Raw genomic sequence first — 27,152 nt, 5'->3', positions numbered from 1 at the left:
CCCAGTAGTATACAGCACTGCCCCCAGTAGTATACAGCACTGCCCCCAGTAGTATACAGCACTGCCCCCAGTAGTATACAGCACTGCCCCCAGTAGTATACAGCACTGCCCCCAGTAGTATACAGCTTGCCCCCAGTAGTATACAGCACAGCCCCCAGTAGTATACAGCACTGCCCCCAGTAGTATACAGCACTGCCCCCAGTAGTAAGCAGCTTGCCCCCAGTAGTATACAGCACAGCCCCCAGTAGTATACAGCACTGCCCCCAGTAGTATACAGCACTGCCCCCAGTAGTATACAGCACTGCCCCCAGTAGTATACAGCACAGCCCCCAGTAGTATACAGCACTGCCCCCAGTAGTATACAGCACAGCCCCCAGTAGTATACAGCACTGCCCCCAGTAGTATACAGCACTGCCCCTAGTAGTATACAGCACTGCCCCCAGTAGTATACAGCACTGCCCCCAGTAGTATACAGCACAGCCCCCAGTAGTATACAGCACTGCCCCCAGTAGTATACAGCACTGCCCCCAGTAGTATACAGCACTGCCCCCAGTAGTATACAGCACTGCCCCCAGTAGTATACAGCACTGCCCCCAGTAGTATACAGCTTGCCCCCAGTAGTATACAGCACAGCCCCCAGTAGTATACAGCACAGCCCCCAGTAGTATACAGCACTGCCCCCAGTAGTATACAGCACTGCCCCCAGTAGTAAGCAGCTTGCCCCCAGTAGTATACAGCACAGCCCCCAGTAGTATACAGCACTGCCCCCAGTAGTATACAGCACTGCCCCCAGTAGTATACAGCACTGCCCCCAGTAGTATACAGCACAGCCCCCAGTAGTATACAGCACTGCCCCCAGTAGTATACAGCACTGCCCCCATTAGTATACAGCACTGCCCCCAGTAGTATACAGCACAGCCCCCAGTAGTATGCAGCTTGCCCCCAGTAGTATGCAGCTTGCCCCCAGTAGTATACAGCACTGCCCCCAGTAGTATACAGCACTGCCCCCAGTAGTATACAGCACAGCCCCCAGTAGTATACAGCACAGCCCCCAGTAGTATACAGCACTGCCCCCAGTAGTATACAGCACTGCCCCCAGTAGTATACAGCACAGCCCCCAGTAGTGTACAGCACTGCCCCCAGTAGTATGCAGCTTGCCCCCAGTAGTATGCAGCTTGCCCCCAGTAGTATGCAGCTTGCCCCCAGTAGTATACAGCACAGCCCCCAGTAGTATACAGCCCCCAGTAGTATACAGCACAGCCCCCAGTAGTATACAGCCCCCAGTAGTATACAGCCTGCCCCCAGTAGTATACAGCACAGCCCCAGTAGTATACAGCACTGCCCCCATTAGTATACAGCACAGCCCCCAGTAGTATACAGCACTGCCCCTAGTAGTATACAGCACTGCCCCTAGTAGTATACAGCACAGCCCCCAGTAGTATACAGCACAGCCCCCAGTAGTATACAGCACTGCCCCTAGTAGTATACAGCACAGCCCCCAGTAGTATACAGCACTGCCCCCAGTAGTATACAGCACTGCCCCCATTAGTATACAGCACAGCCCCCAGTAGTATACAGCACTGCCCCTAGTAGTATACAGCACCACCCCCAGTAGTATACAGCACTGCCCCCAGTAGTATACAGCACTGCCCCCAGTAGTATACAGCACTGCCCCAGTAGTATACAGCACTGCCCCCAGTAGTATACAGCACAGCCCCCAGTAGTATACAGCACAGCCCCCAGTAGTATACAGCACTGCCCCCAGTAGTATACAGCACTGCCCCCAGTAGTATACAGCACAGCCCCCAGTAGTATACAGCACAGCCCCCAGTAGTATACAGCACTGCCCCCAGTAGTATACAGCACAGCCCCCAGTAGTATACAGCACAGCCCAGCATTAAAAAAAAAACTTATATACTCACCCTCCGGTGGCCCCAATGTGCAGCGCTGCTCCCCTGATGTCCGCGCGGCTCATCTTCAGTCTTCCGCGCCGTCTTCTTTCTTCTGCCGGGCGCCGCCATTGATCTTCCCCGGCAGGCGCCTAGTATGATGCGCCGCTGCTGACGTCATACTAGGCGCTGCCCCGGGGAAAAACATGGCGGCGCCTGGCAGAAGAAAGAAGACGGCGCGGTAGGCTGAAGACGAGCCGCGCAGACATCGGGGCCACCGGAGGGCGAGTATGCGCCCCGATGTCTTTTTGAGGCTGCCAGCAGATTTTTGAGGCTGCCGGCAGCCATCGCTGTATAAGACTTACCGGCTATGGTGAGGGCTCAGCCCGTGAATACACGGCGGGCGGTCGGGATTACCGGCGTATAAGACGACAGAAGATTTTTCTGTCTTCAAAAGTCGTCTTATACGCCGGAATATATACGGTATTTTGGTATGTAACAATCTGTAAAAAAGAATCGTTACTGGACCTGCGCGGTAAACGCCGGAGAAAAAAACGCAAAAAAACTTTCCAAAAAAAGATTTTTAATTAATACATTTTAAAAAAATGCTCTAAAAAGTGATATAAAAAATGTTCTGCACTCTAAAACAAGACCACTAAAAAGAACAACTTAGCATCAGAAGATGGCAATATGAAGAGGAGGTTTTAATTTTTGTAAAAGTATAAAATCATTATAAAACCTATAATTTTGGTATCCTTGGGGACAGGAGAAGGAAACTGGAGGAGGCTGGGGTACAGGAGGAGAAGGCTGGGGGAAAGGAGGCTGGGGGGACACGATGATGCTGGAGGAGGCTGGGGGACAGGAGGAGAAGGCTGGGGGACAGGGGGCTGGAGGACAGGATGATGGATGCTGTGGTACAGGAGGAGGAGGCTGGGGGACAGGATGATGGATGCTGTGGTACAGGAGGAGGAGGCTGGGGGACAGGATGATGGATGCTGTGGTACAGGAGGAGGAGGCTGGGGGACAGGATGATGCTGGAGGAGGCTGGGGGACAGGAGGAGGAGGCTGGGGGGACACGATGATGCTGGAAGAGGCTGGGGGACAGGAGGAGGAGGCTGGGGGAAAGGAGGCTGGGGGGACACGATGATGCTGGAAGAGGCTGGGGACAGGAGGAGAAGGCTGGGGGACAGGAGGATGGAGGACAGGATGATGCTGGAGGAGGCTGGGGGACAGGAGGCTGGAGGACAGGATGGTGCTAGAGGAGGCTGGGGTACAGGAGGAGGAGGCTGGAGGACAGGATGATGCTGAAGGAGGCTGGGGTACAGGAGGAGGAGGCTGGAGGACAGGATGATGCTAGAGGAGGCTGGGGGACAGGAGGCTGGAGGACAGGATGATGCTAGAGGAGGCTGGGGGACAGGAGGCTGGAGGACAGGATGATGCTAGAGGAGGCTGGGGTACAGGAGGAGGAGGCTGGAGGACAGGATGATGCTGAAGGAGGCTGGGGTACAGGAGGAGGAGGCTGGAGGACAGGATGATGCTAGAGGAGGCTGGGGGACAGGAGGCTGGAGGACAGGATGATGCTAGAGGAGGCTGGAGGACAGGATGATGCTAGAGGAGGCTGGAGGACAGGATGATGCTAGAGGAGGCTGGGGTACAGGAGGAGGAGGCTGGGGGACAGGAGGCTGGAGGACAGGATGATGCTGGAGGAGGCTGGGGGACAGGAGGCTGGAGGACAGGATGATGCTAGAGGAGGCTGGGGTACAGGAGGAGGAGGCTGGGGGACAGGATGATGCTGGAGGAGGCTGGGGGACAGGAGGCTGGAGGACAGGATGATGCTAGAGGAGGCTGGGGGACAGGAGGCTACAGGAGGAGGATAGAGGACAGGAGGAGGATAGAGGACAGGAGGCTACAGGAGGAGGGTAGAGGACAGGAGCTACAGGAGGAGGATGGAGGACAGGAGCTACAGGAGGAGGATGGAGGACAGGAGGAGGATGGAGGACAGGAGTTACAGGAGGAGGATGGAGGACAGGAGCTACAGGAGGAGGATAGAGGACAGGAGCTACAGGAGGAGGATAGAGGACAGAAGGCTACAGGAGGAGGATGGAGGACAGGAGGCTACAGGAAGAGGATAGAGGACAGGAGGCTACAGGAGGAGGATAGAGGACAGGAGGCTACAGGAGAAGGGTAGAGGACAGGAGGCTACAGGAGAAGGGTAGAGGACAGAAGGCTACAGGAGAAGGGTAGAGGACAGGAGGCTACAGGATTAGGATGGAGGACAGGAGCTACAGGAGGAGGATGGGGGACAGGAGGTTACAGGAGGAGGATGGAGGACAGGAGTTACAGGAGGAGGCTGGAGGACAGGAGGCTACAGGAGGAGGATAGAGGACAGGAGACTACAGGAGGAGGCTGGAGGACAGGAGGCTACAGGAGGAGGCTGGAGGACAGGAGGCTACAGGAGGAGGCTGGAGGACAGGAGACTACAGGAGGAGGCTGGAGGACAGGAGGCCACAGAATGAGGAGGATAGAGAACAGGAGAAGGATATAGGGAAGGGGGCTACAGGAGGAGGATGGAGGACAGAAGGGAACAAAATGAGGAGGATAGAGAACTGGGACTACACCATGTGAGAAGGGGTAGGTGTAGGAGTTCAGATAGTATTATGTGTAAGTTTGGGGAGATAAATAAAAGTGCAAAACCAAATGTAAAGGCAGAATAAAATTAAAGAGGGGTCTTATATGGTTTACATGTTGCAGAGTTGCATTAGGGGATATTATATTGGTCCACGGGAAGGGGGGGGGGCAAATTAAGGGGTGTTGTACCATGGGGGCAAATTAAGGGGTGTTGTACCATGGGGGCACCATCAAGGTAGATATTATACTATGCCTGTGGGTGGGACAGTGGGCGTGGTTTAGAAAAAGGGGGAGGGGCTTTGTGTCCCTCTTTCTCTTGCCCAAAAGTTGGGAGGTATGTGTATGCTATTAGTAAAGTCTGAAGTCTGAATATGAAGGACTGGGGTAGGTGCTTATGGTAAATAGCACAGACTAAGGGGCTGGACAGAACGACTGGAACCTATAGGAACTGAGGAAAAACCCAATCCCCAAATCCCCTTTATCAATGGTGAGCCAGGCCCAACTGTTTTAATCTCCCTATATTAGGATATAGTGGTGGAATTGTTGTTATACTGTGAACTTAGGTTACTAGACTGGGTAGGTTTGGACAGGTAGCACAGATTCATCTGAGGCCTAGTATGAGTGTGGTTATTGACAGCGAATCTATATAAGTTCAGTTCTTAGGATTCTGGTTGTTTTCTGTTATCAGACCCTTGTGAGGTCAACCCTGGTGTGAGGGTCTTTGCTTTGTGTAGTCCTTAGTACAGAAGTAACACTGATCGCAGGGATACAATGACTGGCAAAGTGGAACATGTGACTTTTGAAAAGTTGAGTAAATATAGTTTGTTTAACCCCGTGTTATCTAAGAAAGAGGAATCTATTGAGCTGCTATGGGAATCCCTGGTAGAGCTGGCGAGTTCCTATGATAAATTGCATATTGCTAAGCGCAGTGTACTAAACCAGACATCTAAGAGGCTCCATATGATGGCGAAGATTGTGTGTGTTTTTAAGGAGGCCATTGATGAATACAAAGGATCAATGGTTCCTAAAGATTTGCATTGCAAGTGTTGTAAGGAAGGGGTTATATGGCTGAACAGCTTAGAGACACAACTGAAAGAGCAAATGGAGGCTATAAAAGAGAGGGATAGCCGGATGCACACGCTGCAGTCTCAGGTAGCTGAGAAGGAGAAGTATTATACAGATGTGGACAAGGTGTTTATACAGTTATACATGGAAATAACCGACTATAAACAAAAAGCAGCAACAACTGATGTGATTATTGAGAATTTGAGATGTAAAATAGCAAAAAGGGATGAGATTATCTGTAGCATGCAGACATCCTTCAAAGAGTCTTTGCCCACGAAACAAGTTTGTGTTTCGAGTGCAAACAGGGAGAGAGATGAGACTGAACCTGCAGCTGCTACAGATCATTCTACAACCTTACTTGTTACAAGGCCTGAACTAGTGGGCAGTGTAATAGATGGAGGGACAAGCATTGCTGGTGGAATAAATGGAGGATTAGAAAGTGACCCAGAGACTTCACTGATCAGCCATAACCTACATGTGTATGACAGTAATGTACAGGAATCGCAATCTTTCCATATGATGGAGAGGATGCAATATCTGTTGAATATATGTAAATATATCCCAAGCTATGATGAAAATTTAGATCCTTTCACTTCCTGTGACACGTTTGAAGGTTATTGCAAGAAATTTTCTGTTCCAATGGAACGTTGCATGTAGCTGTTCAAGCTATGGCTACCAACACATCTTTATCAAAGATATGAGGCCATAGGGAAAGCAGCCATGAATAATGGGCAATTTCATGATGAGGGTGACAGACTTTCCATCCTCATGAAATTGGTAACAGGGCATTTGGATCTCACCCCAGACATACTGGTTAACTTCAGACCAACCATCTTTGATGGGCCTTGTCTCTGTGTGGGAGTTTTAAAGTTATGTATAGAAAGGTGACTAAGAATCATAGTCCAGGAACCCCACAAGGCATGATCCGCATGTTTGTGGAGAAGTTTCCATATCTTGACACCACAATTAGATTGAATGCAGCAAAAGAAGCTTCACTTATGGAGGCTGCCCTGGTGATAGAGCAAGTAGGGCAGGATCTACTCAAAGACAGAAAGTCTATAAAGATCAGGAAACAGATAGCATTTCAACCCAAACTGCAAAGAACCCATGTACAAAAGAAATCTCCCAGCCAAATACTAAAGAAGTGGGGGAGTGTTCGTTGTTTTCACTGTTTACAGCATGGAAAGAGGTTCTGTCCACAAAGGGTTCACATGTATGAACCGGAGATGGTCTCACAAAATGAGGGGCACAAATGAGTGGCTACACATGGAAGAGGACCACACAACTGTACAACAGACAGGACACGTGGATCTATGTCCTGCACGTGTATTGGAGGAGTAGATATACAGATGCTATTGTGCATGAGTCTCTATATGTACATATATATGGTCAGGTACTGGATGTGACTCCTGCTTCAGCATATATCCGGGAGCTGCTGTAGTATTAGAATATATTGTATATACATACACATTACTGGGTGTCCAGGAGGGGTCAGGAAAAGAAGGTTTGTGTGTAGTTGTAAAGCTTTTTGTGTAGGTTTGCAGCCAGATCTTGTTGCAGTGAGCTCAGCAGATTTCTGTGGCACATAACCTTTTAAAAAGCATCAGAAAAGCAAATGTGGGAGCTTGGTGGCAAGTGAAAATTGATCCAAAGTGTATGCAGTGTCCTAAGTGGGACTTAAGTTTAAGGGACTTTAGCAGGTAACTGCTGTATTTTGTGTTACTTTGACTGTAAATTCTTCTTTTCGTGCATATTTCTATTGTAATCCCCATTAGAACAATGGACTCCATAAGTGTGTACATTCTGTACCATGTATGCTTTCCTTGAACAGCCGTTCGAGGGGAAATACTGCTGTGTGGGGTGTGTGAAAATTGCTCATCTGGAAGCCCAGATTCTGGATCTAAATGAGCAGGTTTCAAGGCTGCGGGCAATTGACAATATTGAGCGAAGTTTGCTGCTCCTGGAGCACAAACTCTCTGGGGATGATGGGTGTGGGGAGGGAAGTATGGAGGTGCAGAGTGAGGGGGCAGCTAGTTGGGTAAGATGTAGAAGGCGGGGTAGAGGGAAGAGTTGAAGGGAGTCTAGTGCTGATCTGGTGCACCCCAATAAGTTTGCCAGGCTGGCGGCCGAGGGGGATATCAGCTCTGGGGTAGCAATGCTGCAGCAAGACGTGGCCTCTAGCAACCAGGGGACTGTCTACTCCAGTAAGAAGGGTAATGGGAGCACAGGAAAGGTCAGACAGGTGCTGGTAGTGGGAGATTCGATTATTAGGGGAACAGACAGGGCAATCTGTCACAAAGACTGTGCATACCGAACAGTGTGTTGTTTGCCGGGTGCTCGGGTTCGGCATGTTGCGGATCGGGTTGACAGATTACTGGTAGGGGCTGGTGAGGAACCAGTGGTCTTGGTCCACACTTGCACTAATGACAAAGTAAGAGGTAGGTGGAAGGTCCTTAAAAATGATTTCAGGGAATTAGGCCATAAGCTCAGGGCAAGGACTTCAAAGGTAGTTTTCTCCAAAATACTACCTGTACCACGTGCCACACCAGAAAGGCAGGGGGAGATCAGGGAGGTAAATAAGTGGCTCAAAAGTTGGTGTAGGAAGGAGGGCTTTGGGTTCATGGAGAACTGGGCTGACTTTTCTGTCGGCTACAGGCTCTACAGTAGGGAAGGGCTGCAACTCAATGGGGAGGGTGCAGCTGTTTTGGGGGAAAAAATGGCTAGAAGGTTGGAGGAGTGTTTAAACTAGAGACCTGGGGGGAGGGCAACTACACTTGTGCAGGGCAAATAGACAGTGTAGATAGAGAGCTGGGAAGCGTCACATAGTCCATGAGACAGGAAGGGGGGCTGAAATGAGATTGGGGAATAAGAACAAAATGAATAGGGATAGGGAAAACCATATAAAGTGTATGTACACAAATGCCAGAAGCCTCACAAACAAAGTGGAGGAACTGGAACTCTTGATGTTGGAGCGGAAATATGATATAGTGGGTATCAGCAAGACATGGCTGAACAGTAGCTATGGCTGGGCTGTTTCTATAGATGGTTATAGTCTTTTTAGAAAGGATCGTATAAATAAAAAAGGGGGAGGGGTTTGTTTATATGTGAATTCTTGCCTCAGACCCGCCCTGCAAGATCACATCAATAACGCAAATGCAAATGTGGAGTCCCTATGGGTGAAGATAAGAGGAGGGGAAAAGAATAATAAAATATTACTAGGGGTTTGTTATAAGGCTCCAAATATAATGTGAAAATAAGTGAAATGGATGCAGCTTCAAAGCCTGGTGAAGTACTTATCATGGGGGACTTCAATTACCCAGATATTGACTGGGGCCAGAAACCTGCAGGTCCTTCAAAGGCAGCAGGTTCTTGTCAACAACAAAAGACAATTACCTGTCGCAACTAGTCCTGGAGCCAACAAGAGGGGGGGCACTGCTGGACCTTATCCTAACCAACAGACCTGATAGGGTATCAAAACTACAGGTTGGGGGGAACCTGGGTAATAGTGATCATAATATCATTGATTTTGTATTACGCTTTATTAAGAGCGTTAGGGAAGGGGCAACCAACACTCTAAACTTCAGGAGGGCAAATTTTCAGCAACTAAGGGAAGACCTTAAAGGCATAGACTGGGATAATGTTCTCAAAGACAAAAGGCCCCCCTCCCAAAATGGGACTTTTTCTCATATATTCTGAAAAATGCCTGTGAGAAACACATACCTTATGGGAAAAAGCATAAGAGGAACAAGAAAAAGCCAATGTGGCCAACTAGTCTTGTATGGAAAGCAATAAGCGAGAAAAATAATGCGTTTAAGGTGTTAAAATGAGAAAGTAGCGATGAGGTATTACAGGATTATAGAGAGAAAAATAAATCCTGTAAAAAGCAGATAAAGGCCGCAAAAATAGAGACTTAGAGAAATATTGCCTGTGAGAGCAAAAATAATCCCAAATTATTTTTCAAGTATATAAATGATAAGAAACTAAAAACAGAGAGTCTGGGTCCCCTTAGAAATAACATGGGGGTCATGGTGGAAGGAGATGAGGAATGGGCCAATCTACTGAATGTCGCCTTCTCAACTGTCTTTACCCAGGAAAATCCCCTGGTGGAAGACACAATGAGGAATAATGTAAATTCTTTTTGGAATGTCAACAGTTTAACCCAGGAAGAGGTACGGCGCCACCTCGCAACCACTAAGTTTCAATATTTGCAGGTAATACTAAGCTGTGTAAAGTAATAAATACTGAGGTAGATAGTTTAGCATTACAGAGGGATTTGTGGAAGCTTGAGGAGTGGGCAGAGAAATGGTTAATGAGGTTTAATGTAGATGAATGTAAAGTTATGCACTTGGGCCAGGGAAAAAAAAAAGTATAATTATGTTCTAAACAGTCAATTACTTGGTAAAACTGGAGCTGAAAAAGACTTGGGGGTATTGGTGGATGGTAAACTTAATTTTAGTAACCACAGCCAGGCTGCTGCTGCTAAAGCAAATAAAATTATGGGATGTATCAAGAGAGGAATAGATTCTCATGATAAAGACATAGTTTTTCCCTCATACAAATCCCTGGTCAGACCACACATGGAATATTGTGTACAGTTTTGGGCACCAGTGTATAAAAAGGATATAGTATAGCTGGAACGGGTGCAGAGGAGAGCAACCAGGATTATTAGGGGAATGGGGGGATTAGAATACACTGACAGATTACAAAATTTGGGATTATTCAGTTTACAAAAAAGACGACTGAGGGGAGACCTCATTACAATGTACAAATACCTGAACGGACAGTACAAGGATCTCTCCAAAGATCTTTTTATACCTAGGCCTGTGACCAGGACAAGGGGGCATCCTCTGCGCCTGGAAGAGAGGCGATTCTACCATCACCATAGACAAAGGTTCTTTACTGTAAGAGCAGTTAGACTGTGGAACTCTCTGCCGCAGGAGATTGTTATGGCGGACTCTATGTACATGTTCAAGAGAGGCCTGGATGCCTTTCTGGAGAGAAAAAATATCACGGGTTATGGGGATAACACATTTATTTAATTCTTAAAGGTTGGATTTGATGGACTTGTGTCCTTTTCCAGCCTTATATACTATGATACTATGTGATAAAAGTATCTGCGAGGGTTGTATGTTACTCTTGTGATGTATGAAGGACTGGAGTAGGTGCTTATGTAAATAGCACAGACTAAGGGGCTGGACAGAATGACTGGAACCTATAGGAATTGAGGAAAATCCCAATCACCAAATCCCCTTTATCAATGGCGAGCCAGGCAGTTAGGAAGAATGTTCCCCTGTAACATTTGTTATGTTTAATGAAACAAAATCATAGTTCATCTAGGGAAGTGTTGTAGTGCAAAAAAATAATTTGTGTAGTGTCTTTGAAAAAATGTGCCAGATGGCTATTATTACACACAGCATATATTTTTACTGTAATCAACATTCTGTTGTTTTTGCCTTTTATGCAAGACCAGCTATACTTCCTTCCTATATTTCTGCAGAAACATCTCCTCTTGTTATATGTGCTTATAACATCCTATGTCTTGTGAAATACAGGTTTTTTGTATTTTCTGAACAAAATACTTTTCTACCTTCTTACAGAATCTCTTGGGTAAAGAATAACTTCAAATATAACTATGCAATACTATATAGCACACCCCTATTCTAGTGATGGACATAAGATAATAGACTGGTATTTTCTGGAAAACTACGATTACACCTCACTTAACAGGCTCTGAGAGTCTGTTACTAAACAATTCAGCTAGAAGAAACCAATGAACAATTCTACATGAGGCTTGCTTTAGAATGAGGTGCCCTGGGACCTAAAAATTATTCTGAAGACCCACCCTCCATATATGCAGAACATGTGCATTTCCACTTTAATTCATGAACATTTGTATTATAGCACACATGGTCGCCATAGAACCTAGACCACAGTCCACTGTTATAAGTGTCTGGTTCCACAATCCTCTCTAAATGGAGTTTGATTATGCTTAACATTTGGGGCAGAGCCTAAACTAACCAGAGGATCCTCCAAAACTTTATTAAGGCAGCTTGACCCTGCATGATAGTATGGAGTATGATTATAATATATTTTGATTACCATATATGTCACAAATTTTCCAATCAACATAACAAAGCATTTCCTTTAAAATCACCCATTCTGTTCAAACAACCTCCAGTGTTAACAATGCATTTTAATACATATACCCATGATCATTTTTGCAATTTAGCTTGTTGTTTTAAAAACCTTTTATCTCGGAAAGGATTATATAAATGAGAAACTAGTTCTCAGACATCTATCTCAAGCAAATAAAACTGTAATAACCATGTTAGATTGTGTTATTGATAAAGTCCACGAGGGAGAAGATTTAGAATCAAGAAAATAATACACAAAAGTCCCACTGTCTTACCATGGGTTAAAATGCAATATTGGCTTAGAATTTTTAAATGCTATATCTTCAAACCAAAGGGACATTGTAAACCAGAGTAAAAAGTTACCTTGCTTACAGGTTGCTGAAAACATCTAAAGGGGGTTATTTATCATTGTTTTGCTGAGCTTTTTTGGCATAAAAAAGTGGCATTGAGGTTTTTTGGGGACTTTTAATTGCAAAAAGTCTCACAGGGCTATTTACCTCACATCATTAATCTGGCCTAAACATAGAAATACTGCTAGTGCAACACCATGCAAAGCCAGATTCATGACTTGGGATATTTGCAAAAAGTCCCATAAAAAGTCTCAGTTACTACAGTCCCCTGCTGCATTATGTATTTTGAATTTTGACCTTTTTGTAAAAAAAATCCAACACAGAAATTAAACCAAACTTTGACAAAGCCACTTTAATGAAATTCATGGGCAACAGAGCTCCAAAATCTGACATAGAAATGTCGCAAGGAGCCACCTTATGAAAAATAAACCCCAATATTTCTATATAATATATTTTTATATATTATCCCTTTAACTTATATCTATTATGCAAAAAGAGTATACTGTCTTCACTCACCTTAAGCTGGGATTTGGAGACTTTGCCACTCTTTTCTGTGTCTAATGATGTAAAGGCATACCAGACAGACTTCAGGAGTTCCGTCCTCAGTGACATGCTTTATCCTAATAGTACACCACACTCTTCCACACTGATAAATCTTGCAGCCACACAAAGATGATATATGCATGTTACAAGACAACTAGGGGGCTAGTTTGATTTATCCATGCTAATTTCACCTTCAACCCTGTCAGACTTCAGCTTGTCAAATCCTTACAGAAATGTTCCACACAAAGCTGAGAAAAAATGGCAAGTTCTGTAATATATTTTACATGCACTTTAAACTGCAAAACTTTATCCTAGTCAGCAACACATACCACACATTCAACGGCTTTCATGTATCACGCATGAGCACCTTACAATTTACCGCTTTCTCCTCACTTACATCTGGAGCACTGCACCCCGTCTACTACTCTATTGTCACACTAGACAGCACCGAAGAATCTATCGTTGTTCACTGTTGCACTTAACAACTTACGCTCTAATACACAGTGACCACAAATGTCTCTGACACAGGCATTGCTGAATCTACCACTTCCTGCTGACAAAGCCAGGCGATGGCATCTAGCACTATCTCTAGAGAAGCATTGCAAATAAGGAGGCGAGTTACATCTTATAGACATCTGAGGTATTCAATATACTGTAGCTTAAGTTGTACATTGTCTGGATAAAAAATACCCTAAGGACAAGGAGCTTGTAAGCTTGTACACTATTATTATAGATTTTCTTTCTTCTCCTTTAGTATTCTGTTATGTTTAAACATTCATAGAGAGTGGGAAGAAAAATAATAAGATCCTCTGTTAATGATCTATTTAGTTGTTGTTTCAGGTAGAATAAATCTGCCTCACATTTATGAAGCAGATTTATAAAACGTGTTGGCTTTTGTAATGTCTTTTAAGCATCTTTTTAAACATCCAATTAGAAGTTTGCTTGGCTTTGATTGGCTATAGTCGGTTATATTTTTGTATAATATTTGCATAAAAATTACATCAAAACTGAACAAAATGGTATATTATTAACTAAATTAAATGACCCTTTTATGCAGGCAAACAGACCTCTTTCTCTTTCGCATAACGCTTGGATAAGTCTTTAGTCTAATTTGAACAAAATCTTGAGCATCATTATCTCATTCGTCATTATGATTGTAATAGAGTGCCAGGAATACATCAATTACATCATATATGGGAACCAACACTGTTTTCTCAAAACGGCACCTGGTAAGAGGGAAGGGGAAATGGGGGGTATACTGGCATCTGAAAATCCGGCAATATATAGTGAACATTATACATACAAATTTAACATTAATAACAATTCCTTATACAGGCAGTCCCCGGGTTACGTACAAGATAGGTTCTTTAGGTTTGTTCTTAAGTTGAATTTATATGTAAGTCTGAACTGTATACTTTTTAATTCTAACCCCAGTCAAAAATGTTTTTGTCTCTATGACTATTGCATTTTAAAAATGTTGAATTGTCATCAGAACTGCGATTAACAATAAATCTTAATTACAGACACCTGTGATAACTGTTATAGCTGTTTATTGTAGCCTAAGACTAAAGTACAATAAATTACCAAAATCCAGAGGTCCGTTTGTAACTAGGGGTCGTCTCTAAGTCGGGTGTTCTTAAGTATGGTGGTGATTAAGAGTACTTTCTACTGCGGCATGTCAGAAGAAAATTTAGTGACATCGGGTCAGTCTGGTGCCGGTGTCAGGCTGTGATATCACAGCCCAGACCCGGCACTAACACCCAAGATCGGAAAAACTCTGATCCCGGGTGTTTAACCCCGTATACACTCTGCGGTCAAGCATGACCGCGCTGTGTAAGTATGTAAGCCGTGGACCGAACCACTCCCCCCCGCTCGGTGAGCTTACCGGGGGATCCGATCCCTCCTGCTGCAGCCCCGGGGTCTGGCGAGTGCCCTGTGGCTGCCGGCTCCTGCCTCCTGGCAGGACCCGGCTGTAAGTAACTGAGCACTCTGTACACTTATATACTTATACTGTGTACACTGCAATTCAAGTGTATTGCAGTGTAAGGGCTTGAACAAGCGATCGGATGAACGCTTGTTCATGACAAAGGGTGGAAAATGTAAAAAAAATAAGATGAAATCATTTTATAATAATAATTAAATCAATAAATAAAATAAAAGTCCCATAATCTCCCCAGTTACACATAAAATAGAAATAAAGTATATAAAACACAAAAAAGTACATATTTGGTATAACCAAAATATACAATTAAAAAATACACAAATATACAAAAAAAATTAAAATTTATAGCTTGTACAATGTGACAATACAAATCTGTGGATAGCGCTGCTTTCATTCTATGCTCAGCCGTGCGTCCATACAGCAGTATACCACCAAATATGGGGTATCAGTACACTGAACCCCTTTTGTGTGTTGTTGATTCTACGTAAGCGGTTGAACTGGTCGTACGGGAGTGCTTTTTTGATAAAATTGGGATGTTGACTGTCATAGTGGAGAAGGGAGTTTTTAGCTGTTGACTTTCTAAAAATGGTAGTATTCACTTGATTCTCTTTTACCTCTAGCAGGACATCTAAAAATTCTAATCGCTCTCCTCCTATTTGATGTGTAAAATACATGTTCATGTCATATGACTCATACGTTCAAACATTTCTGTTTTCCCTGTCCACACTATCAGCACATCTTCTACATATCTATGATATGTGTATATGAATTGTACGTATCAATTGTTTGACTTCCAGTAAGGCCAGAAAGAGGTTGGTATAAGTACAGGAAACTGGTGTCCCCATCGCTGTACCCTTTATCTGGCCCTACCGTTTACCTTCAAATTGAAACGCATTATGCATAAGGATGAACTTGAGTGAGTCACAAACAAAAGAGGTGTATCTTGTCTTTTTAGCTGCCTCCAATAATGATCTTGCTCCATTATTGTGTGGAATACGCGTGTAAAGACTCTCTACATCTACTGACATTAAGTCTACTGCATAGACTGACACTGCTAATACCCTGCAATACATCAGTATTGCAGAGTATTATCATGAACAAGCAATCAGATGATTGCCTGCTCATGTCCCATGTTGGAAAAGTGAAAAAGTAAAATAAAGTATTGTTATTCAATAAAAAATAAAGTAATAAATCATTAAAAATGCCCACAAGCCCCATAACATATAAAGAGACATATAACCCCCCAAAAAAGTCTAAATCATAACAAAAACCCCACATTTATAGAATCACCGTGTCCGTAACAACCCGTAGAATAAAAGTAAATTATTATTGAACCCGTACAATGAACGCCGTTGAAAAAATGTTGAAAACCCACCAAATACAATCTTACAAAAAATGCAATAAAAAGTGATCAAAAAACATATGTACTCCAGAATGATATTGTTGCAAAGTAAAACATGTCCCGCAAAAACCAAGCCATCAACCAGCTACGTAGCCAAAAAAGTAAAAATGTTATGCCACTTGGAAGACGGCAATGCAAAAATGATAGATTTTTCCCCACATTACGGTTTATTTCACAAATATAGTGAAATGTAAGAAAATATTTTCAAGTCTGGTATCCCCGTAATCGTATCGACCCATAGAATAAAGATATCATGATTGTTAGGCTAAACGGTGAACACGATAAAAAAAAAAAGTCAAAAATCCAGTACAGAATTGATGCTTTTCTACTCCTGCCCTCAAAAACGAGTTCCTAAATTTTCAACAATAGGTGCTACCAACCCCAAAATGGTAACACTGGAAAAAGCATCTCATCCGGCAAAAAAAATACCATCACATGGCCCCAATAATGAAAAAGCAAAAATTTTATAGCCTGCAAAAGGAGGCAATGAGAAAACTAAAATCCTGGCAGCTGCAGGGCGCTCCTTCCCTTCTGCGCCTCGCTGTGCACCCATAAAACAAGTATTGTCCACATGTGGGGGGTCTCTGTACTTGGGAGAAATTGCAGAACAAATTGTATTGTGGGTTTTCTCTTTTTATCTTTTGGAAATGTGTAAATTTTAGGGCTAAATGAAAGTATAACCGAGACAGTTCTAAATTTCACCTCCATTTCGATTCAATTACTATGAAGTTCTCAAGGGGTTAACAATCTTCCTAAAAGGTGTTTCTGATAGTTTGAGGGGTGCAGATTTGAAAATGGGTTGATTATATAGGGGGTTTTGATGCTAAATATGTAAAATTTCATTCAAAACAGTATTTATCCGCAAAAGCGTCAATTCTGAAAATCGCTATTCGATTTGTAAGCCGTGCGACATCAAAATATATTATCCAGACATTTCAAAAATTATGAAAATGTAAAGTAGACATATGGGAAATGTTATTCAGCAACTTATTTAGGTGGTAAATGTATCTACCTGAAAATGTAATGATTTTGAATTTCAAAAATGTGAAATTTTTCAAAAAATTAATAATTTTTTCTTTTTTTTTTGGAAAATAAATGCAAAACTTATCAGCCAACATTTACCACTAAAATGAAGTACAACATGTGGGGAAAAAACAATCTCAGAATCACTTTGATAAGTAACAGTGTTGAAAAGTTATAACCATATAAAGCGATGCAAGTCAGAATCCATAAAATGGGGCTGAGCCCTAAGCTGTAAAATGGCTGCGTCCTTAAGGAGTTAAATTAAGAAATTGTTTGGACAAAAATAGCAGATACTGCTTAGTAGGGAGATGTGTGTTTAAAAACAGTGCAATATGTATCTCAAGTTATTGTCAGCTAAACTTAGTATAGTATATAGGGCATTAAACAGAGTATGATCGTAAACAGTTTGGATGAGGTCATCAGCCGTGATAGTGGGTCTGCTTTTGTGTAAAAAATGTCCTGTTCTCATCTACACATCAAACAGCACATTGAAGTTGCATAAATAACCACCCATTGTTACCAAAAGCAATAGAGGTCACCAGTTGTAATACAGCACCCTTCTAGGTCAAGTCAATGTATACAGAAAAAAAATTATATATATATATATATATATATATATATATACATAGAGAGAGAGAGAGGCAGTCTCCTACTTAAGGACACCAGACTTATAGATTACCTCTTACCTCTCTGCCCCCTGTGACCACTGGTGAAGCTCTCTGGATACTTTACTTTACTCCCAGGCTGGGGGTGAATGTGTGTTAAGAGCAGTGTCATCCAAACCTGCCAAAAATATAAGGAATTCCTTCTCGTTGGGGGGTTGTTCCATGAAGAACCCCAGGGTGACAATCAACACTGGTTCATCGGTGACCCTGGGCTCCCCAGGGGCAAGCCCCGAACGATGGGAGAAGTATTTGTTAAGTGCCATCTTCCTTATTCCTTGTAAAATACATTTGGCTGCAGCACTTAGGGGTGCATGTGTAAGGTTGATGACCAAAAATTTATCTAATTTCTCCAAGACACTTGTTTCCCTTTTGGCTTCTGGCAGCCTCTTTCCCCTACTCCTTCTTTTTCTGTTATTCCTTCCTGGTTTTCTATAATATTGGTCCCTAAAGGGTCGCTGGGGTCCTTTATTGTTTGAGAGAGTGGGTCATCTGAGGGATGCAACAAGAAATCAATGTGTGGCTTTATCCGCGACAACTAAAAATCGAAGCCATGGTGACTTCAGCCATTCTTACAAAGCCAAGCACACTCTCCTCGAGTTGCAGCGTCAGAACGGCCTACCCCAACTTAGTCTGATATGCGATGTTTCCTCCCGTTGGAATTCCAGCCTCCATATGTTAGACCACCTGTATGAACAGAGAAAAAACATTAATGATTTTTTGATGATGCTAGCAGACCGGATTACTCCCCTGTGTAACTTTGATGTCAGGCACTGGCAGCTCATGCATGACACCTGCCGTTTTCTCAGGCCCTTTGAAGAGACCACGTTATTTGTCAGTCGCCAAGACTGCAGAATGAATAACGTCATTCCACAGCTTCATGTCCTGGAACTCATGCTGCAAAATCTGTCTGGTCAGAGCACTGGAGAAGTGGAGACTACATCTCATGGCCACATGAGTCTGGTGGGGGCTGAACGGGAGGAGGAGGAGGACATTGGAGCACAAGCAGAGTCTGGTGCAATTTGTGGTTTTTCTACTCAGGTGACAGGAGAGGAGAAGCAGGAGCATCCGGAGGAGGTAGAAGACGAGGCAGATGACCCAGAAGCACCGTGGCAGTATAGCTGGAGATGGAGGCCAGGAGTCCCTCATTGTCACTTGCGCAGATTGCCACAGCATGCTGCTTTGCCTAACTAGTAACAGCCAAATAGTCAACATCTGCCATAGGGATGACTTTTGGCTCTCCACCCCCTTGGACCCTTGCTACCGGGTAAAAAATGGGTGACTTTTTTCCTGCTGCTTAGAGGGAGGAGCAACTGGCATACTATAGAGAAATACTGAGCACACAGTTGGCCACCGCCTATGTGCGCCATTGTCCTTTGTCCTCTGTCAGGTCTGACTGAGGGATTCCTGCCAGTCATTGCTCACGTACTACTGCCACGGCTGCTGTGGGGAGCTGGGGGGGGGGGGGTTAGGAGCAGTAGCAGTTCCATTAGTTGCAGCTTAAGTCTGGATTCCTTAATGAGCAATTTCCCTCACCTGCCTATTGAGGAGGGTAGCCACCAGCAGCAGCAGGACATGAAGCAGACCCTGCACCAGCAGGTGGTGGCCTACTTGGACAGCACTTTTCCACCTCAGGTAGAGGATCCCATGGACTATTGGGCAGCCAAACTTGGTGAGTGGCCGCAACTTGCGGAGTTTGCAATAAAGAAGTGTCCTGCCCGGGCAGTAGTGTGGCATAAGAGTGGGTGTTCAATGCGGCGGGGGCCATTGTTACCCCAAGGAGAACCCACTCGTAACGTGGAGAGACTGGATTGGATCGGCCAGGATTTCAACTCACCAATGCCTAATGCATCACATTAGATCAGCCATGATGTTAAGAAATGAGTCCAGGTTCTAACTACCTGCTTCAGCCACTATTTTGATGCTGCCACCCGCCTGATGCCACACATCTGCTGCCAGTTGCTCCATCTGCCTCCTACCATCTTTACTTGACTTGAATTGTCCGCCACCTCCACGCTATATCATTGTGCCACGCAGTAGGCTCCTGCTGCTGCCTCCTCTACACTATATCATTGTGCCACCCTGCGGGCTCCTGCTGCTGATGCCACCTTCACACTATATCATTGTGCCACTCTGCGGGCTTCTGCTGCTGCTGCTGCTACTGATGCCACCTCCACACTATATCATTGTGCCACTCTGTGGGCTCCTGCTGATGCTGCTACTGACACAACCTCCCCACTATATCATTGTGCCACTCTGCGGGCTCCTGCTGCTACTGATGCCACCTCCACACTATATCATTGTGCCAAGCTGCGGGCTCCTGCTGCTACTGATGTCACCTTCACACTATATTATTGTGTTACTCTGCGGGGTTCTGCTGCTGCTTCTACTGATGCCACCTCCACATTATATCATTGTGCCACTCTGTGGGCTCCTGCTGCTGCTGCTGTTGCTACTGACGCCACCTCCACACTATATAATTGTTCCACTCTGTGGGCTCCTGCTGCTGCTACTGATGCCACCTCCACACTATATCATTGTGCCAAGCTGCGGGCTCCTGCTGCTGCTGATGCCACCTTCACACTATATCATTGTGCCACCCTGTGGGCTCCTGCTGCTACTGATGCCACCTTCACACTATATAATTGTGCCACTATGCGGACTCCTGCTGCTACTGATGCCACCTTCACACTATAACATTGTGCCACTCTGTTGCTTTCCCTGTTGCTGCCACCATGTTGCTGCCACCTGTGGGCTCCTGCTGCTGCTTCTGCTGCTGCCACCTCCACACTCTTATCATTGTGCCACTTTGTGGCCTCCTGTTGCTGCTGCTGCTTCTGCTGCTGCTGCCACCTCCACACTCTTATCATTGTGCCACTCTGTGGCCTACCATGTTGCCGCCACCTCCATACCTCTGACCTCATGCTGCTGCTGCTGCCATCTTTGCAGTTCTTTTCTGTCAGGAAAACTGTAATGTATTATGGATGTGGCGTCTCAAATCTACAAATTAAAGTTTACATTGAATATTTCGAATTCAAATTCATTTCAAACTTCTTCATTGTGCCACAATGTGGCCTCCTCCGCTGTGCATTTTGTGGGCTCCTGCTGCTGCTGACGCCACCTCCACACTATATCATTGTGCCACTCTATGGCTTTCCCTGTTGCTGCCACCTGTGGGCTCCTGCTGCTGCTGCTGCCGCCACCACGTCCTCACTTTTATCATTGTGCCACTTTGTGGCCTCCTGTTGCTGCTGCTGCTGATGCTGCTGACGCCACCTTCATACTCTGCCATTTGACCACTCTGTGGCTTTCCATGTTGCTGCCACCTGTGGGCTCCTTTTGATGTCGCCTTCACACTCTATCATTGGACCACTATGTGGCTTTCCATGTAGCTGCCACCATGTTGCTGCCACCTGTGGGCTCCTGTTGATGCCACCTTCACACTATATCATTGAGCCACTCTGTGGCTTTTCATGTTGCTGCCACCCGTGGGCTCCTGCTGCTGCTTCTGCTGCCGCCACCTCCACACTCTTATTATTGTGCCACTTTGTGGCCTACCATGTTTCCGCTACCTCCAAAATTTGTCATTGTGCCACTCTGCAGCCTACTCATGCCTACTCATGCTGCTGCCAACTGACCGCTGTCTCCCTGGAACACCCTGTGATTTCCATAATGCTGTTTTCACCCTCCATCGCTCTATGACGTTGCCAGAAGGATGAAAAGCTTCAGGATTGATAGCCAAAAGGAGGAGTGGATACAGAACACAAAGGACATGCAAATATCCCATTTACTGCTCATCTCTATTCTGGATCAACTCCTGTTTGTTTTGATGGATTATTGACCAATTGAAAGAGGACACTGATGGGTGAAAAGAAGGGCAAAATGCGCGTGTCATACTAAAACACAGCATAGTTTGATGATCAAACCACGCTCCCTATGCATATTTAAGCATGGCACAATGTTCTACAACTCCCTACAGGCTCTCTCTAGCCAGGAAATACCTGATTCGGGTCGAATTCGAATCGAATTTTAACAAGTTTGCCCATCTCTAAATACAAGTCATTTTCAAGTATTTTAAATAATATGGCATCAAGGTATAGTAGTGGAAAATTATGTTGTAAGATGCAACTTACATCATTAAAGTTGGCACTATAAGGGGTGGAGTATGCTACAGTGGATTTATTTGCTACTTTTTTTGTAATAAAATACATATATCTAGTTTCTGAGTCAGCCATGTTCTTGGCTCTACTAAGAATTTTGTTCGTGTAGCCCTTTAGTCAAGAATAAATGTTACAACATTCTTGTTCATGTGCATTTTTTGAGGAACATGCTTTTTTAGCTCTTATGAATACCTCAATAGGAAAATTATTTCAGTATGATATTGCCAGCTGTGGGTTTTCTATATAACTTAATTTCTATTTTTTTTTGTTCTCACAGTAAAATTGAACATCTAGAAAAAATATTTTAACAGGATCAGTTTGATAGGTGAAATCCCCATTGAAGTCATTAGCATTTAAATACATGATGAATTCTGCAATAATGGACTAATGACCGCACCATATCATGAGGAAGTTACCAATATTGCCCCTATACCAATGAATTAAGCGTACAAAAAAATTACCAAAAGTATATCGGTGAAGTTCCTCCTACCACGCCATGTATACATTAGGTAGCTAATGGAGAAACTTGCAACCATGGGGTAACCTTGCACCTGTAGGAAAAATTATTAGTTAGTAAGAACCTCAATGATGTAGTCCTGAATAGTAGTAGAGTATCAACTGTATAGATTAATATTCCTGACTATGCGGAATTGAAGTATATAAACTGCCTTTATCACAAGTAAGCCAAAAACAGTGTCCTGTCCAGGGTACTTCCTCCATAATTTTTAACACATCCTTTTAACATCTTACAGACTTTTGATGAATATGTCGGCTGTGGATGTATGGAGAGGGTTGAGCTCTCTCCATACAAAGTGGATGTTTACTGCATATTGCAGCAAACACCCACTGATAATACCCGTAATCGCTGGTAGCACCAATCACTGGAGTTAACCATTTGATCACCAACGGCAAAGCTGCTGATAGAGTTGAAAAACCACGTCTTGGCGTATATCATTGCTCCACTTGACGTCATTGGGTAGCAATGATCTATTGTCATGACAGCCTAGGGTCTTTGTAAGACCAAAGGCTGTACTGTTTTGACATAATTTGCTAGTGGCACATTGTAATAGATGATCTGTAAAATCCCCAAATACTGCCATAATGTAGTAGGGCAGTATATAGTAGGATCAATCATATTACCAAAGTAGCATAGGGGGTCTGAAAAGCTATAAAAAAAAAAAAAAATAATAATAATAATTCTAATTACACCCCTTTCCATAGACCTGATCTAAAAATAAACAGTCAAAATCATAAACATGTTAGGTATCTATCGAAATATAATAATAGTTATTCTCAGCATTTTACCACGTAAAGGAAAATAGCACTTAAATGTCCTAAACACCATTTTTTGCCATTTTGCAACATATACATTTCTTTTATAAAACCGATCAAAACGCAGTACTGTCCTCAAAATGGTAGTATTGAAAACGTCATCTCATACTGCAAAAAAATTGAGCAGCGTTGTACACCTAAATATGAAAAGTTATAAGCATCAGAAGATGGGGAAAGGAAGATCTTTTTATTGTACAGAAGTTTTTTATTTTTTTATGAATGACTCCAGTGATCGTATCGTCCGAAGGAATAAAGGAGATGTGTCATTTGGGGTGCACAGTGAAAGCCATAGAAACCAATTCCACATAAAATTGGCACAAATGTGTATTTCAACAAGTTCACCACATTTTTTTTTCTGCTTCCCAGTACACAACATGGAATATTGAATACTGTCACAGCGATTTTTTACACAGAAAACAAGCCCATATACAGCTATTTACTTGGAAAAATCAAAAAAGTTATAGATTTTTGAATGTAGGGAGTGAAAAATTAAAATGCAAAATCGAGAAAGGGTCTCGGTGGAGGAAAGATCCCTTTGTGGGATAGAAATTTCATGCTTTTTTTTGTCAAAGATAGTGAAGGTAGTACACGTCGCGCAACATTAGTAGAACCGGGTGCTCAAGTAGGTTACAACACCATGTAGAATATATTGAAGAGACTTGGCACTCCTTGGTAGATAAATTTATATGATATATTTTATTCAAGTGAGATACCAATCCACAAAAATGCAACGTTTCGGTCTTATAACATCAGACCTTCATCAGGCACTGTACAAAAGTAACAAAATGTAGCATTAGAGCATGCAGTAGAATAAAGTAAAACATATTATATCGAGTATTTGACTAATGGTGGCCAAACATAGGTGTAGCCGATAGTATCATGGGAGTATAGGAACACATAGCGGAGGAAGATCCTTGTATCTAGGAGTTATTCAAGGTCACAAGTTAGGCCTGTGGTAAATCTGCAGGACATAAGTAATAATATAGCAATATGGCAATTAATAGTATTGGTCAATGGGATCAGATATTCATCCAGGGGAGATATAGTATATCGAATATAGCAGTAACGGATACAAATGAGTCAAGTAGGTAGAAGGCATTAATAAGGGAACAACAAGGACAATGAACAAGATGGTACCAGATGTACCAGTAGCAATATGATTGGTAGTAGAAGACATAAACATAACAGAAACCGAAATAGCATAATGTCATCGTATATGTACTTTGTACTTACCGGATTGCAAGGTAAAGTGGGAAAAAAAAGTTACGGTTTTGTGAACAGTGGGTATACCCGCGACAGAAAGCTGTGCTGGCGTTCTAGGGGTGATCGCTGGTATATATGCTGGGAGACTGGAAGTGATGTTCCAGCCCGCCTTAATGCGTTTCAGAATGGAACGTGGAAAATTACCAAATGTCCCTAGCGATCGGACCTTGGAACGGAGCTAAAAGAATGATCGCGATAGATGTAGAAGGGAGTAGAAAGCAATGATAATATAGAGGTGAGTATAAGGGAGAAGATTAGAAAGAAAATATGCAACGTTGTATAGGAAAACGTATAAGAAATGGATGGATGTGTATAGATGTGGTATATACAAGCTGAGTAACATAAGGAATGTGATGTGACGTGTAAGAGGAGAATGATGGAAAGTGAAAGTGTATGATAATCGGCACATGTGGTGCTATGAGATATGAGTATAATAATGTGTAGTAGGTGGATGTATTGTGTATAAATTGAGATATGAATGCAATGGGCAAATGAGGAAGAATAATGTGGATGTACTGTATGTGGTGTGCTGTATGACAGTGGAATGATGGAAATTGGAAGTGTATGATATTGTGGATGAATAGTGTGTGCGATATTGTAATGCGATATGGTGTGTAGCATTTGTGGAAGACATGTGTCATGGGGGAATCTGAGGAAAGTAATCTACAGAGAAAATAGAGAGAAAGAAGAGAGGAAAAATAAAAAGAGAATAAGTGGTGGAGGGAAGATATATCTTTGCAATGCCGGCTTCTGTATAACTGTATCTGTGAACAGAGCAAAATGTAAAATTAATAAAAGGAAACAATAAAGGTTATACCAAAAGCTGTCTCTATGTCTTCACTATTGTATTAGCCCTTGTATTTCATATTCCCTGTTGAGGCCATTGGGGGACATTGTGTCAAGGTGGTGTATCCAGAATGCCTCACGGAGTAAGAGTTGTTTAACCTTATTTCCTCCGCGTCTTGCTATGGGAACATGCTCATGCTGGAAAATCCTGTGTTTTGTTGTTATAAGTGGTACGGTAGAGGTAATAGCAGTTTTTACATTGAATCTCAGATTTGTGCTTCGAGATGTGGTCCCTTATATGCTGGACAGTCTCGCCCCCATTTATTGAGGCCGTAGGGGCATTTGATAACGGAGGATGATTTGCATGTAAAATATGTATGATGGGATAGGAAGTTCCCGTGCGTGGGTGATAGATTGTCACCCTTCTGAACATTACTGCATTGAAGGCAATTCAAACATGGGAAAGTCCCATATTTTGGGTCCTTGGTAGTATTTCTTTCGCGTGATTGTGTGTGGGATTTAAGTGTGTGTTCTGGATAGCCTCGAGCTCTGAATTTATTGCACATATCTTGGGTGCATACTTCCCTGAGAGCGGGGTGAGAAACAATTCTCTGGACACGTTGTATTTGACAATTAGGTAATGAATTTTTACATGAAGTGGAATGACAGCTGGAAAAGTGTAATAAAGTGTTTATGTCAGTTGGTTTGGTGAAGAGGTCCATGGTGAGGTCACCTACAGAATCTTTGATAATTTTGGTGTCCAAGAAGTCAATCTTAGTAGGGCTATAGTTGATGGTAAACTGGAGTTCAGGCCAAACTTGATTCAAATGGGCATGGAGGTTCAGGAGAGTATCTAAGGGCCCACCCCATATGCAAACAATCTTATCGATGTATCTTTTCAATGGAATGGCATATGATTGGTACATTGTATTGGGGTACACAAAAACGATTTTCAAAATCTGACATATAGCTGCATATGGAAGGGGGGCCATGTTAGAGGCCATACCTGTCCCTCGTAACTGTAAGTAAAAAGAGTCCTGAAACATGAAATCATTTTCATGTAGAACTAGTGTAAGAAGGTGAAGACAAAGTTGTTTAACCCTGGGTGGGTGTTGTGAATTATCTTGTAATTTCGTGGCTGCATAAATACCCTTGTTGGATGCCGGTGTACAAGCTTGAGACATCCCATGTGACAAGGAGAGCGTTGGGTCGAATGCGTTGATTTGTATAAAAAAAATCATTAGTATCAAGGAGAAAGGAGGGAGATGTTTTGAATAATGGTGTAACGATTTTCTTAACAAAGATTGCTAAGGGTGAAAATAGAGGTGACTATGGGTCTTCCAGGGGGTTTGTCTAGTCTCTTGTGGTTTTGGGGCAAAATATAGATCACTGGTATTATGGGATTCTGTTTGTGAAGGAAGTTATGTGCTTTCTGGTCTATTGTTCTATCATGGAGGTACTGGTCTAGGGTGCATTTGATCTTGAGCCCATGTCTTACACAAAAGCTACACACTATATCGCATTATAATATCACACACACTATTCATCCACCATATCATACACTTCCAATTTCCACCATTCCCCTCTTATACAGCACACCACATATATCCACATCATTCTTCCTCATTTGCCCATTGCATCCATATCTACATTGATACACAGTACATCCACCTACTACACATGATCATACTCATATCTCATAGCACCACATGTACCGATTATCATACACTTTCACTTTCCATCATTCCCCTCTTACATGTCACATGCTCTCAGAAGAGGAGAAAGTTAGCTCGGGCTAGGTCTGTATAAATTATGTTTTTTCTTCAAGATCAATCTGAAATTACCCCTTCTTATTTGTCTTCAGCTATATAGTCCATCAGTTTTAAAGTGTTGGATATCTCTATTGGATTTAGAATTTCTATTTTCTATTGAAACTTTTTCAGATTAAAGACAGAGCCACATTTTCCAAATCT

The 27,152-nt window shown here is 43.3% G+C and overlaps 1 protein-coding gene across 5 annotated transcripts in view; it reads right to left on the bottom strand.

The window, feature by feature from the left end:
• The window catches only part of DEF6 (DEF6 guanine nucleotide exchange factor), a 180,059-nt gene extending 166,937 nt beyond the window's left edge, over window positions 1–13,122 (bottom strand). The window contains exons 1-2 of one of the 5 annotated variants that reach the window (XM_072137191.1): window positions 12,939–13,121; window positions 12,583–12,857 (exon numbers count right to left, since the gene is read on the bottom strand). In XM_072137191.1, coding sequence (XP_071993292.1) covers window positions 12,583–12,678 — 96 coding nt within the window. In that variant the 5' untranslated portion in view covers window positions 12,679–12,857; window positions 12,939–13,121. Of the gene's footprint in view, window positions 1–12,582 lie in introns of all 5 variants that reach the window. The other 4 variants (XM_072137192.1, XM_072137194.1, XM_072137195.1 and 1 more) reach the window with 4 other exon arrangements.
• Between the last annotated feature and the right edge of the window lie 14,030 nt (window positions 13,123–27,152).

This window comes from Engystomops pustulosus, chromosome 2 (genome assembly GCF_040894005.1).
Source record: "Engystomops pustulosus chromosome 2, aEngPut4.maternal, whole genome shotgun sequence".
NCBI classification, from domain to species: Eukaryota; Metazoa; Chordata; class Amphibia; order Anura; family Leptodactylidae; genus Engystomops; species Engystomops pustulosus.
This window is presented reverse-complemented; position numbering and strand designations above follow the sequence as displayed.